Raw genomic sequence first — 15,016 nt, 5'->3', positions numbered from 1 at the left:
AAATGTGTTAAGCTATGAGGATGCCCATTGGACCATGAATCCAGAAGCATGCAAGAAAGCATTGGACACTTATGGCAAGAACCATGCAAGAAAGCATTGGTTTCCCACTATGGGGTGTCTCACATCGGTGTGTTGAAAAACAGAATAACCTACCTTTGTGCTAATAATTTGCTGTAATTATTGAGAATTCCTGAAGAGAGGCACTACAGAGAAGACATTCACTTCCCCAAGAGGATCACCTGGCGAACAGTATTTGTGTTTTGGATGGTGAGCGGTATCCAAAGAGACTAGCGTTGCCTGTACAGCGGCATAGGCATAACGCTCTGTGGGGTGCATTGGGGAGTTGATTTCAGCGTTACACATTTTATGTTCAGTTTTCCAAGATCAAATGTGCACTGTTTCAATTCCTCATTTGATTAAGGTTTGAGATACGAAGATCTGTATGGGCAAACCTCATTCAGAATTGGAAGGCTGTAAAGTGAAGAGAAATAGAAGGGTTGATTTTTCAAGTGGTGATTCACTGTCCAGGTTGAAATTCCATATAGTGTCTGGCCCCTCTTAAACCTTTGGGTATTTTTTGGTAACTTCATGCATCTTATACCATCCTGGAAATTCTGTGTAAGCTTGAACATATGGGGCAATCTATTCGTGAGGAACCCAAGAGGTAGGGAGATCTAATAATCTTCCATTTTCACCTGCTAAATGAACACGTTCTACCATCTCGATCTCATGAAGCCATATTCTGATTTTAATTGGGCCTATAAAAATAGACTTTTGGCGATTAAGAAATTGTGTTGTGCGCATGTGGAGAACTGAGATGGTGAGGGGCCATTAAAGCCTGACTAGTAGCTTGCAACTTGAAATGTGTACCTCCTGGTTTCAGTGAAATCTATAATAAAGGGAGGAGATGGGCCCAGTTTCAAATGATGTCAAGAGGTTCATATTGATGGGTAGGCAATCCTCATTGCCAAAGATGCAGAGGACACATTTGTAGCAGAGGACTCTTTTGTAGTGGCATCTGTGCTATGGTTGTACCACACTTCAGTGTTTTCAATACTTTAATGTTCTACCATTAGTTTGAGGTAAAATGATTGCAAAGCAAATTACTGGTTTGTGTTGCTTTTATCTGCATTACCGGTATGTCATAAACATGTCATAGTGCCCAGATTGTCAGGCTGTAGCAACAGTAGGGAAGCATGGACATTACAACGCCAGTATGTTTATTTTTTTATGCCCACTACATGAAATCACATTTAATTCCTGATGCACAGGTATGTAACATTTTGGGATGCAGTTGTTTGCGAGATTATCAATGTTGTGTGAGACCCCCCCTGCACTTTTTGCTGGACTTCTGTACCTTTTTTTTCTAGCCTGAATGAGGGTATCCTTCCCCCCCCCCCCTCACTCATTCATTTTTGTTTGCTCAGCCTTTTGGAACTCTGTTCTGTGTTTTTACGGTGGAGTCTGCTTACCTCCAACCCTCAATCTTTTTTTTTTTTTTTTTTTTTTTTTTATTGCAGCACATAGCAGCTTATGTGCACTTTTGCTGGGAACCCTTTGGGTTCCTCATTTTAGATTCTTTCCATAGCCTTACTAACTACAGATCTTAAGCATAGAGGGCTACTTTGTGGCCTTCCTAAAAACGTTCTACTATGAGATATTAGCACAGCCCACCTTAGTGGTAGTTAAGGGGATACATAGTAACACAGAGTAACACCATTCTCTGCTCATGTGACCTTTTAGTCACATAGACAACCCTGTAGTTATGGCTGCTGGCAGTGAATGGCAGTGAATGCGTTCTACCAACTATTGTTATTTTTCTACCGCTGACTGTGTTCAGCCTCGGTTGTGCACAATAGGGTCACCTATGCTCTAACATGGTGGCTCCTGTCTCCTTTTCTTTTTTCACCATTTCTGTCGTGGTTGCCCTTTGTTAACCCTTCTACCATTCTGTGAGGTGGAGGTCTGTGTGTGTGTTTGCCTTTGGTGGGAAACCTTGTGTCCCAGCCTAGGCTCCAGTGTGTCCAGGCAGGTTTGAAGTGGGGAGGAGTTATTCACTCCCCTGCCCTTTGTCTGCCTGAGTGCCTGAATGGAACAAGTTGCACTGGGGCGGCGCAGGGGGGTTCTGGGGAGGGGGGGGAAAGATTTGCTATCCAGATTGGACAGCCATCCGCCCCTTTCTATAAAATGCTGAGACTTTTCAGAGGAGTGTGTGGGAAAACTGAATAAAAGGTGAGGTTCTTGAGGTGAAAGGCAAGTCGACCACTGGAACTGAAGTAACCGAAGCTGAAGATGACAAGAGATGACTGCAGACCCTTCCAATCACTGAAGCAACCCCTGACCCTATTTTCTAGTTGACAGAGGAGCTCCGAAGAGGACTCCTTCCCTTTGGCTGGTGGGACCAACCAGTCCTGAGACAAACTACAAATTGAGCCATCTCCCAAGGTGTGCTGTGCCTTTCTAGAGCTGCAGACCACTTTTACCAGGAGACCTCGACCCATTTGCAGTGCAATGTCTTTGCAAGGCCAAATTGCTGAGCTCCAGTTGAACCTCCAGAGGCACTATCTGACTCAGCCAAGTCCTCTCACCAGAATGCAGAACTCCAGAATCGAATAAGGTCGACCGGGCGAATAACGTCCTATATTGGTGCTTAGAAAAAGGGGCCAAAACGGCACACTGACTAAGGAGACCGAAAAAATGTGCCATGGGTCCTTTCTCAAAACTGCTGCTGAACCATCCCATTCAGAGTCCTTCTTTTCGTCACCAGAGGAACCAGGAGACTGGGCCCGTTGCTGCTGCACAGAGGAGAATCCAGCTCCGAACATTTCTTCTAACCTAAGGTACTGTGGGGTGAAAGGTATAACTTAACCTTGAACCGATAGTCACTCCAGAGTGACTGGAGTGTGTGAAGAGGTGTGCACCCTATCTCTTGCCCGCTTGTGTCCACTTAGGGAGTCTTTTTGCAGGTTCCCCCTCATTGCGTTGAATTACCAAGAAACTTTTCCTAGAGACTAAAGGTATCCTGAGGAACCTTTGCTGTTCTGCTGCTTCTTAAGACTTAATCCAATCCTACACTGACTTTTTCGTATAGTTAGTGATTGGACTTAAGTGTTAGTTTGTCCGAAAAGTGTCTCTAGAACATTAAGCTCTGCTGCTGTGTGATTAAGAAACCTTTTCCCTTCCTAAAAGACTTTATGTGGCTTTGCTAACTAAATACAATTACTGTATATGTTTGTCTTAACGCGAGTGCGCGGTTGTACTGCTAATACGGTAGATCTGTCATAAGTGTCAAACTCTGTGACAATTGTACCACAAGCAACTACAATTGAAGCAAGAGCCTTTGAAAAGTATTAGAAATTCCTGAGTGTGTTGGTAAATTGAACAAAGTATTTATCCACCTTCCTTGTGTAAAATATGTGTAAGTGTTTCTTTGGACTGTTGTACTTACTTGGTTCAGCACATGTTCCTCCTATGATAAGCCTGACTTCTCCAGCATTGGATCTTTAATGGATTCACATGCTGTGAATATTTCTTGTCGGGCTTGGAAAACCTCGGTAACTTTAACATGGCGTTTTCCCTTTGGAAAACTTTGACACTGAGTGGCCTATCAACGTCTTTTTGGGTGCTTTAGGCTGCACCAATAGGACGGCTAGTATAAATGGCCCCACCCCGCGGTTTCCCTTCAGATTTCAACCGTATCCCAACTGTTGGTATCACCTCGTGTTGAGAAAATTGCTCTTCGTGTTCTACACGTGCTTTCGCTGTGTATTTTCAGGCCCATCATGTCATCAGTGGGCCCGAAGAAATTGTTATTTTGGCTGTGTGAGACCTGCGGCCTCAAGAACGTCTATGAAGGGGATATGCATGCGGGCTGTCTGTATTGCTTGTATCCCATCATTCCGCGGACAACTGTGAGATTTGTCAAGGCTTCTCCCTGAAAAAGCTAAAGGACTGCAACAGCCGGTTGATTTGCTGGCTGAACGAGAGTGCTTACCCGGGTTCGGAAGTTGGTTTGGCCCGCAGGGGCAAACCCTCTACTACGGCAGAGAAGGTGTGGTCTTCGCACCCGAGGGCGAGGTCGGCGGAACCCTCCCACCCCCTCTAAGAAGCAGTGCCAGCGTCGGAGGTGGTGAAAGGCGGCGAGTCATCTGGAACCAGGTCGGTGCATCAGAGTAGAGGGTCGGGGGGGGGGGTGGGGAGGGAGCCCCTCTCAGGACAAGGCGCCAAGGGCTGAAAAGTTGAGGGAAGTGAGTGCCAGGCAGGAGAAGTCGGCGGCGCTGTCGCGCAAGTCCTCAGCAGCTAATAAGGAGAAGTCTAAGTCACGAGTGTCCTCTTCGACGCGCTAGTTGTAGAAAGACCGCCACCGTTCTTCAGGCCGTGAGTCTTGAAGCATCGATACAGCTCCACGTCCAAGCGGCCCGCTTTGCCGGAGAAGGCCAAGCCAGTGGCGGCCTCGGTCCCGTCGCCGAGGGGTTGGTCTACGGAACTCCCTCCGACTGTGGTTGTGCTGCCTTCTATTCCTTCGTCTGCCATTGTGACAACAGCACCATCGTTGACCGGGCTGGATACCTAGTCGACGACCGCAGCGGCAGGTGGGCAGCTGTTGAAGTCCTCGGCTCCGCTGGGGCCTGAAGGTGGTCCGTTGACTTCGGAGGTGCCGTGGCAGTCTGGGTCATGCTTTGGGCCTTTACTCCCGTTGCAGATACTTCAGCAAGACCCCACTACATATGACTTGGACTCGAGTCCAGAAGAGGAGTCATCCATTTTTCGATCTGTCTGCGTTGGATCTGCAGCCGGCAGGGCCATCCACGTCTGGAGGCCTAGGGGCTGTCGCGCCTCAGTATCCATTGGTGAATCCACACGCGTTCTTGTCCATGCAGGTGCTGAACACGCTGCAGTCGCTTTTGGGACAGTTGGATGCACGGCTCCTAGTACCTCCAAGCCCGGTGTCCTGTGGAGCAGGATGTGAGGGTTGTGCCGTGACAGGAGGGCGTGGGTGCCCCTCTCCACGTCCTCCTGGCCGAAGTTGCCTATGGTTTGGCCGCTGGTTCCGTCTCCGGTAGGTTTCACCCCTCCCCGGGGCCATCCAGAAGGGGAGCTAGTGGATTCTGATCCAGATATTGTTCCACATGAAACTCTGGCAACGTCGTCGCCCAGGCGGGCGGATACCTGGGATACCGACCCAAAAGTGGATCGCCTGAGTAGCCCAGCTCCGCCATCTCCGCCGGTAGATGTCGGCGCCTTTCATGCAATGGCAAAGGCTTGTCAAGAGTTTGGCATTACGCAGGAAGAGGAGCAACTGTTTATTTTATCACACGGGGAAGAGGCGGAAGGTGGTCTTCTCTGTCCCCATATTGGACCACGTGTGGCAGGAAGGTCTGCGCATGATGCGCCATCCTTTCTTGGAGCCTCTGGTGAAAGGCTGCTTGGAGAAAAAGTTTAAAGCGCCAGTGTCTTGGCCCAAGTGCCTCACGTCGACACTCACTCGAGTCGGTGGTGTCAGCTAGTCGAAAGGTGCCTAGTTGGCATAAGTGTTTGACGCCCCGGACAATGAGGGCCGTAAGCAGGATGCGTTCGGCAAAAAGGTGCTTACGGTGGGGGCTATGACGGTCAAGCTCGCTACGACAGGCACCAGTTGGCTCCACTCTTGGATCATCTGCTTGAGCTACAACGGAAGGAGGCAATGCTGCTGGTTCGAGAGCGGGAGGAAGCCTCCATCCACAGCATTAATATTGCAGTGGACCTGGCAGAATCTGGGTTCAAACAGATCAACAATAGAGTTGTTCTCCAGGGGCAAGCTTGGCTGCACTGTACTGATTTTTGGCCTGTGGTCCAGCACAAAGTGGTGGACATGTTATGTGAAGGTGAGCGGCTGTTTGCAGAGAAAATTGATGCATTGAAAGGGATGAAGGAGGACTCTGATATGATGAGATCACTGGGAAGGCTGCAGAGTGGATGCTCTTTTTCGCCCCTTTCGTGCATTTCGAGGAGCCTCTGGGAATGCCAGATTTGCAGGCTCCTGCGACAAGGGCTACGGTCGCCCCAGTTATTCCTCCCAAGGTTTCTGACGTTCTTTCAGTGTCCGTGCAGACTAACATGGACGTTCAAGCGCAGCGGAAGAGGCGTCCTGCAGCCTCAGTTGGTAGAGAACCGGCAGTCCAAGCCTCAGCAATGACTGCCATATAGGCAGTCCACTGGGGGGGGGGGCAGAGTGGCGCTCCATGTCGACGAGTGACTTTTGATTACAACGGACCATTGGGTGCTGGATGCAGTACAATACGGCCACTGAGTTTTGGCGTCCGCAACTCCCTATTCCACCAGAGAAGGTGTTGCAGCCGCATCTACCAATCTTGCGGCAAGAGGTGCGTCTAATGTTGGCAAAAGGGGCGATAGAACCAGTCCCAGTGTCGGAACATGGACAGGGGGTGTAGTCCCGGTATTTTGTGATCAAAAAACCAGATGGAAAGTGGTGCCCTATTCTGGACCTTCGGCCATTGAACAGGAATCTGCAATGCTAGAAATTCCAGATGCTAACGTTGCAGGATGTCATACGCTCTGTCCAGCCAGGAGAATTCTTGGCATCGTTGGATCTCGAAGACGCTTATGTTCACATCCCGATGCTTCCCAAACATTGCAAGTTCCTACGGTTCGTGATCAGCGACCATCCTTTCCAGTTTCGGATTCTCCCGTTTGGCCTCAAGTCGGCTCCCAGGACGTTCACCAAGTGCCTGGCTCTGGTGACTGCCTTCCTCCGCAGGGAGGGGCATCATGTTTATCCGTACCTGGGACACTGGTAGGTCAGAGTAGTGACTCCTCAAAGGATGTTGGAGTCTCTCCATGCATCAATGCTCCTGCTACAGCGGCTGGGCTTTGTGGTCAACTTTGCAAAATCTTGTCTGACGCCATCCAGGAACTTGGTTTTCCTCGTTTTCATACGCAGCTGAACCTAGTGAAGCAATCTGTCGACCGAATTCAGAAGCTGATCTCCAGGGCGGCCTTGTGGGGGCTGGAACATCAGTCACGGTCTGAGGTTACATGTCTCTTCTTGGATCCATGGCGTCCTGCGTCCCTCTCATTCCGAATTTTCGACTGTTTGAGGCCAGTGCATGAGTTTCTCGCTCCCAGGTGGTCAGAGCCTCGGTTCCTGATCCGACAAGGTTGTCGTCTCCTGGGCTTTGGCGGAAGCCCTGCGATGGTGAACTCGCTCCGACAACATTGTGAGGGGCATGCCCCTAGTGGAGCCGGATTTTCAGTATACTATCGTGACGGATGCGTCCCTAGTGGGTTGGCGGGTGCACCTCGACCAGTTTCAGGTCCAGGGCTTGTGGTCCGTCAAGGAGGTGCCGTTGCACATCAACATTCTGGAGTTTAAAATGGTACACTGGGCTCTGAAGTATTTTCTGCCTCTCATTCAGGCTACAGTGGTCCAAATTCTGACACTGTTGCCTTATCTGTGCAAGCATGGCGGCACGCACTCACAGCCCCTGTCCTGGGAGGCTCAGGTCGTCTGGCATTGGGTCATTGGTCACAGGATTCATATCACCACTTACCACTTACCATTTGCCAGGTGCTCAGACTGTTCAGGCGGATGCTCTCAGCAGAGACGCCAGTCAGATGCACAAATGGAAACAGAAGGTCGCCCGGGTGGTGAATTTTCAAGAAATGGGGGTCTCCACCTCTGGACTTATTCGCCAGCCTGGAAAACCAGCAGTGCCCAGCCGGGTGGCTCATCCAGACTCTAGGGGGGGGGGGGAACGTGTTCTCATGCCCGTGGACGGACCTGTTCGCGTACATGTTTCCTCTGATCCCAGGAGAATGATCCAAATGGTGCGCAAGTTCCAGTGCAGGATGAGCTTGGTGGCCCCATTCTGGCACAGGCAGACTTGGCTCTTGGTTCTCATCCTACGTTGTGCAGCACTGGGCTGTGCATCCATCCTTTTCTTTCGCTCCCTCCTACTTTCCTCCTCGCACCCTCTGTAGTGCTTTCCATTTCTCCCATCTTCTATAACTGCAACTCTATCTTCTATCCCTCTCACCAAGTCTGGAAGGAAGAAGTTCAAGAGGGAAATCCTGGACTCCAACCCTTCCTTCTCCTGCTACTCATACTAGCAACTCTGTCTCCTCTGCTTCCACCTTCTTCCGCTGCCTCTTTGGCACCTTCCTCCCCCTCTGGCTACTATGCCACCTCCTGCTACCACCTCTGCCCACCCTCGTGCCCCTCTACCACTTTCGCTGGGTGTACCTCAAGCCTGTACCACACTGCAGAAGTCTTTCAAATGTGGCAACATGCTCCATGTTGCTACTCTCGCTCTATCAAACGCTCCTCTGACAGCTGTCACCTGCTTGAAGAAATTGACCTGGATGTCCTCGCTCTCACTGAGACATGGTTCACGGCCAGCTCTGTCACGAGTTTTGACACTCCTCCCTGATGGCTACAAGATCCTCTCTGAACCAACCAATCCGGAGGTGGAGTAGCTCTGATCTTTCTGTAGTGAGTCCCTGCTTCTGTCCTTCCTACGCAGTCCTAATTCTCCTTTTGAATGCCTGGTGTGCAGGCTCTCCATCTCTCCTGGCCTCTCTCTGACTGTGGTCACCATCTACAGGCCACCTGGCAGGGTTGCCCTCTTCATCTAAGAGTGGGATGACTTCTCGTCTCTCCTTGCCTCTACCTCTCAACTTCTCCTCGGAGACCTCAACATCCACCTGGATGCTTCTAATCCATCCTCTGGTCTCTTCCGCAACCTCTGCGACACTTTCTCTTTCCATTCTAGCCTCTGGTCCAACACAACTTGGATGTTCTCATCTCCTCCGACATCCTCCTCTCTAACGCTCTCACCACTTTTCTCTCTTGGACTGACCACTTTCTCTCCTCTCACCTGATGCTCCTTGTCCCTTGGGCTAAGATCACCACAGCACTGGCACCTACCTTCTTGGTTATTGGGCCCATGAAGCGTATGTCAGTGGATGCCTTTGCCTCTACTTTCTCTGCACCTTCTACGCCTGCAACTGACTCGCCCTCTGACACAGCCCTCTCTAACCTGCATCTTTCTATCTCCAACACTCTGGACGTCCTTGCCCCTGTCGTGAGAATCTGTGTAAAGCCTACTTACAAGTGCAACTCTTGGTATGACTCTGACCTCACCACCTTGAAACAAAAGTGCAGGGTGGCTGAGGGGAAGTGGAGGGCTTTGGGGGCATCCTCTGACAAACTGGCATGCCGCCTGCTCCAAAGGCAATACAGTCTCTGTCCTGTCCAAGAAGAGCCCACATCCAAGCCCTCGTCTCTGCGGCCTCTATAAACTCGGCTGAACACTTTAAAATCTGCAATGAGCAGGCCAGTCCTACTGCAGTCTCCACCTCTCCTGTTCCCTCCCATGTCCTCTGTATGGCTCTGGTCTCTCACTTCACCATTAAAACTCAGGACATCTTGTCCTCTATCTCTCTCCTCTCCCTCTCGGCCCCCTCTGGCGTCTCTCCCTCTCCTCCGCCTCCGCCTTTGAGATATGATAGTTTATTTATATTGTGCCCATTCACAAGTGTTTCAGGGCGCGACGAGGCAAGGGAGGACATCACAACAATCTTACTAGTCCCAGTGACATTGAGAACATGCAAATGCAGGTGAGAGGGAAGGGGGAAAGTGCAAGGGGCAGGGGTGGAGTGGAAAGTGCTGAACACGTTATAAAATAAAAGGTAGTGCGGCCAGCAGGTGGCAAGTGCAAGAATTAAGTGCAGACAACGGGTGTCTGATAAGTGCACATAAGGGGACTGTAGGGTTGCAGATATAGACCCTAGTGTAAAGGTTGCCAGCAGGCAATGCGGGTATGCAGATGGGTGGGCAGGGATCTGGGCCCGAATACAGAGGGTAGACAGGAGTCCAGTGCAAAAACAGACTGCTTCTGCCTTCTCTTCCTCTCCCCTGCTGATCTCAAAGAGGAAGTTCTTGAGGTGCTTCCGAAACGGTTCTCCTCGAATTTCAGAGAGGCAAGGAGGCCCCAGACGAAGAAAGAGATCTACCACCAAATCGTTGCTTGGAGAAGCAACTGACTCTGAGGGAGTTGGAGGTAGACGAGCAAAGAGCTCGAGTAGGAAGGTATTTCGGGAGGGAGAGTTGAAGGTATTGCGGACCCAGGCACCAGAAGTGCTTGTGGACAATGAAGAGATTTCAGGGCTGGAAAGATACGATCCCTGGGTTTAAGGCCAACGACAAGCCTTGCAGTCCTGTTCTTTCTCCTTTCTGTCCAACACCGGACAATGTTTCTAGACCAGTCCAGAAAGATCAAGGACCAAAATGACGCCCTTGCTCCATCCTTGGCCGATTTCATCGATCACTCTTTCAGCACTTGACCTTTCCTCTCTCTCCTCCACCACTCCCTTGTGCACCCCCTCCTTAAAAAGCCTTCTGCCAATCCTACCTTTCCGGCAAACTATCGCTTGATCTCTATCGCTCCTTTCCGGGGCAAACTCCTGGAAAACCTGGCCATCTCCCAGCTTACTCTCCACATTGAATCTATTGGTTGTCTCCACGACAATCAGTCTGGCTTTAGAGCAGCCAGAGGCATGGTAACTGCTCTTGTGAACACCTGTGAAGATCTGCTCACTAATCCTGATTCCAGCCTTCCTTCTGTCCTCCTCCTTGAACTTTCCTCTGCTTGTGACATGGTCAATTGAGGGATCCTGGATCAGGCCCTGCAGTGGTTGACCTTCCTCCTTGACGACCCTCCCAGATCCAACTTGGTCCTTTCTCTCCACCACCTCTCTGCATGTGGTATTACCCAGTGCTCCATCCTCTCACCATAGCTCTTCAATGTCTACTTGGACCCTTTGGCCCACCTGAGCTCTACCTTCTCCACAAACCTTCAGTGTAATGCAGATGATGCTCTTTCCGTCTCCCCTCTGCCTCCTCTCCCGCTCATTCCTGACTGTCTATCCACAATTCAGGATTGGTGCACCTCCAACGATCTCTGTCTGTCTTAATGCCAGTAAAACGGAGATCCTTCTCATTGGGACCCCTGCTCCTGCATTCCCTCTCTCTGTCTGCCCTCCTTGGGACCTCTTCCTTCACCTTCCTGTGAGGCAAGAAACCTTTGTGTCCTCTTTGGCTCCTCTCTCCTTCTCTCTTCACATCAGACCTTGTCAGGAAGGCCCACTACCTGCTGCACTTCCTCATAGGTATTCTTCCTTTTTTCGCTTTCCCCCAGAAGCTCACTGTCTCCAAAGCCCTGGTTCTCGCTAGGCTGGACTACTGCAACAGCCTCTTTCTCAATCTGCCTTCCTCTACTCGCTGCCCTCTGCAACTAATCCAGAACAGGACTGCAAGGCTTGTCCTTGGCCTCAAGCCCAGGGACTGTATCTCTCCAGCACTGAATTCTCCCCACTGACTCCCAGTTCTGGAAGGATCAAGCTCAAGACCCTCTGCATCGTCCACAAGGCTTTCTCGGGCTGGGGCCTGCACTACATCCAACTTTCTTCCAAAATACCTTCCTTCTCAAGCCCTTTGCTCAGCTACCTCCTACTCTGAGGGTCTGACGCTTCTCCAGGCTGAGAGTGGGGCGGTGGGGGTAGATCTCATGTGCCGCCCTCTGGAATGGCCTCCCTCCCCCTCTCAAACTTGAGCCGTACTACCTAAAGTTCCGGAAAGCAGCTCAAGACATTGCTTTTCTCCTCTGCCTTCTCTCCCTCTCCCTCCCGTGCTGAACTACCTGTCTGTTGCGCCGACTGATTGCTTGGGTGCCCTCAGTCTGGTCATTGGTTACCAGGCTTCTCCATGATCGGTCTCCCCTGCACTGCCTCCCGGCCACCGCGCATTTAGGGGCTGTAACTGTAAACCTACAGTCCCCTGCCTCCTTGCACTTTCCAGAGCCAGGCTGCACTTACTCCCAACAATGCTGCCCTGATTGCACTTCCCCCTTTCCTCTCCCTGGCACTTCTCCCTTTTCACTTCCCCCTGAACTTTGCGTTGTCGCACTTGCACGATCTGAATGACACAAGGCCAAGTAAGATCATTTGTCTTGACCTCCCTCTGTCTTCCCTTCCTTGTCTTGTTTTGCCTAGAAACACTTGTCTACGGGCGCGTTATAAATGACAATTCATATCATGCGCAGGTCTTCGTAAATAATGTATTTTTGTATGTACCCTTCCAGCTATTTAGTGCATTCTGGGTGTTTGTATTTGGAAAATATATTGTAAGATATAATTGACAGCAGACTTTGTCTTATCTAGGAGGTGATGCCCCCAACAGCCAAAAGGATGATTTGCTACGACCACCGATCAGAAGCCCTGGGCGAGGTATGAGAACTGCCAACAATGTTGTATTGTCATTTCTATTACATCTTCCATGATCTGTTGTGCGTCAAATTTTACTAAATAGATCTCCAATCGCTTATAGTGCAGTGTTCAAATACCCTTATGGTGCAGTGTTCAAATACCAACTTGATTTCCATTGATTGTCCGCATTCCTTTTGTTGGTTATAAAAGCAGTGGCTTTGTACATCTAGCTTTTATATAAATATATATAATGCTAGCCCATGGCATAGTTGGGTTTAAGACAAATTATCTCAAGAGTTTCAGAAAATACCTCTTGAACCCTTCCATGAAAATCTAAAAACCTTCCAGTCAAATTTTTAGGAACCTGTCCGTCTTTTTTAAAAAAAATGTATCGTGGCTATATTCAAACATGTTTGTTTTACTTTTAACATGGGCTTCTTGTTTTGGCGGTGTGTGGTTTGGTGGGTGTGCTTTTTTTTTTTTTTTTTTTCTTTTCTCATTTTCAAGAATTTTACCAAACACACAGATATTCGAGGGGATTGGGTCCTCTGACGTATTCCATATCTGACATGTAATCACCACAGCTGTGCTGCTTCGGAAACTTTTTTCTGCGTCAATGACGTCGAGGCGCCGTCGACGAGGACCTCCTCCGACGTCCGTCATCCGATGTGATAAGTAGGACGCACGACGCCCGTAGCCTCAGTTCCGTTTTTTCCGCGAACGTGTTGCTCCGTGTTTCTCGGTTTAAACGCCTCGACTCTTTGGAGTTCTGTTCTTTTCGGTTCTTCGAACCTGTTCACTTTGTGAAAATCCTTCAGAAGATGTCTTCTACTTCGTCTTCGACCCCGCGTCCGGGTTTCAAGAAGTGCGGGGAGTGTGGGTCCAAGATGTCGGTGACGGACTCGCACGACGCCTGCCTCTGGTGCCTCGGGGAGGCCCACGACACGGATGATTGTATCGACTGCCAGTCGCTCGCGTCCAAAGCCTTACGCGAACGTAAGAAGTTGTTGTCGGTAGGTCGGGTGTCCAAGCCCCGGAAGTCGAAGTCTGCAGGGCTTTCGACGGATGATTCGAGGGGTGACTCTCCGCGTCATCGTCGGAAGTCTCGTGGGTCTCCTTCTAGGAGTCGGTCTCGCCACTCCTCAGCCTCTTCGAGGCATTCTCGGAAGCGCCGACACCGGTCGTCTTCCAGGTCCTCTTCGGAGGGCTCTGCCCGGCACGTCGCTTACCCCTCCAGCCGTGCGACGCCGGAGGAATGGGCTTCCTTCGGGAAGAAGATGCTGGCGATTCTTGAGTCGCAGGGTACTCAGCCGTCCGCGCCCCCGAGTGGGGTCGGTCGTGTGAGGTCGAGAGACACCGCTCGCAAGAGTGGTCGGCACGAGTCACGGGAGAGGTCCCGTTCGGACAAGGGGACTCGTTCTCGACGTACCCGTTCCAGGTCCCGGTCCTCGACGTGTTCGAGACTGTGTGCACCTGTGAGGTCTTCGAAGAAGGCATCGAAGTCTGTGGCGTCGAGGGCGTCGACAGGCTTTCTCGAGGCTTTCGTGTCGGAGGTACCCCGTGGCACGGGTGGACCCCCTAGGAAGGCTCTGGTTAAGAGCAAGCACTCTAGGGTGCCTTCTTTTCGCCACCTGGACTATATTTCAGAGGCGGATGAGGATTCTGATGGCCTGGTTCCTAGTCAGGTTCCGGATGAAATTGTCTCGGGCCATAGTCAGTTTGACGAGTTGAGACAGTCACTGCATGATGCCAGTGGACTGGACACCTCTCCGGAGGTGGAGTTTTGTAGGCCTGAGCCTGGCTCTCATGCTGATTCCTCGTACCGGCGCTTTATGGCTAGGGTTTCTGACTACTTGGGATGGTCTGCTCCCCCAGGGGAGTTTGTGCAGGATGATCTTACGGACATCCTTGATGTTGGTCCCCCAACTGACCCGGTTCTGCCGTTCCATATGGTTTTACAGAGAAGGGTGGCGGCGGCTTGGACTGCTCCGGAGAGTCTCCCGGTGGTGGGCAGATCCTTGTCGCGAAAATACCGTCCAGCCAGTGGCGACCCCTGCTACTTGACCAGGCACCCCACTCCGGAGAGTTTGGTGGTGCAGGCGGCCACGGCCCCGGCGAAGCAGGTGTCGTACCCTACCATCCCTCCTGATAGGGACGACAAACGTTTTGATGGCTGGGCGAAGAAAGTGTTTTCTTCTGGTGGTATGGCGCTTCAGGCGGCCAACTCCATTTGTGCCTTGTCGCGTTTCACGCACTCTCTGTGGAACTGTGTTGCGTTAGCGGCTGAACATATTCCCGAAGGGGACGAACGGGATGGTTTCCTTGCTATGGTCCAGGATGGTAAGGATGCCATGTGTGAGTCCGTTCAGTCGGGTTTGGACTTAGCTGAATGTGTCAGTAGGTCCATGGCGGCGAGCACGGTGATACGCAGGTTTGCGTGGTTGCGGAAGTCGGGGTTTGCTCCGGATGTGCAGTCCCGGCTCCTCAACATGCCCTTTGACGGTGAGCACCTTTTTGGCAGCAAGGCTGACGAGCCGTGAGAGTTTGCAGACCTCGAAAGCTGCAGCGAAGTCGTTGGGCGCTGCAGTTCGCCAACCTCTGCCTTTTCGTCCTAGGGGACAGCATTGGAGGGGTGGTTCCTTTCGCTATTACTCGTCCTTCAGTAAAGCGAGAGGAGCTGGCAGTCAAAGAGGCCAACGCAGGGGTACCAGAGGTGGACGAAAGGGTACCCATGGTGCCAAGGCCGCTCGGG

General features: G+C 51.1%; 1 protein-coding gene across 3 annotated transcripts in view; it reads left to right on the top strand.

Moving 5' to 3' along the window:
• The window catches only part of LOC138537572 (torsin-1A-interacting protein 1-like), a 731,597-nt gene that overhangs the window by 97,388 nt on the left and 619,193 nt on the right, over positions 1-15,016 (top strand). For all 3 annotated transcript variants that reach the window (XM_069641458.1, XM_069641460.1, XM_069641461.1), the window contains exon 3: positions 12,220-12,285. In XM_069641458.1, the coding sequence (XP_069497559.1) occupies positions 12,220-12,285 (66 nt within the window). The remainder of the gene's footprint in view (positions 1-12,219; positions 12,286-15,016) is intronic.

This window comes from Ambystoma mexicanum, chromosome 1q, assembly GCF_040938575.1.
Source record: "Ambystoma mexicanum isolate Mex_15411 chromosome 1q, UKY_AmexF1_1, whole genome shotgun sequence".
Taxonomy (NCBI): Eukaryota; Metazoa; Chordata; class Amphibia; order Caudata; family Ambystomatidae; genus Ambystoma; species Ambystoma mexicanum.
This window is presented reverse-complemented; position numbering and strand designations above follow the sequence as displayed.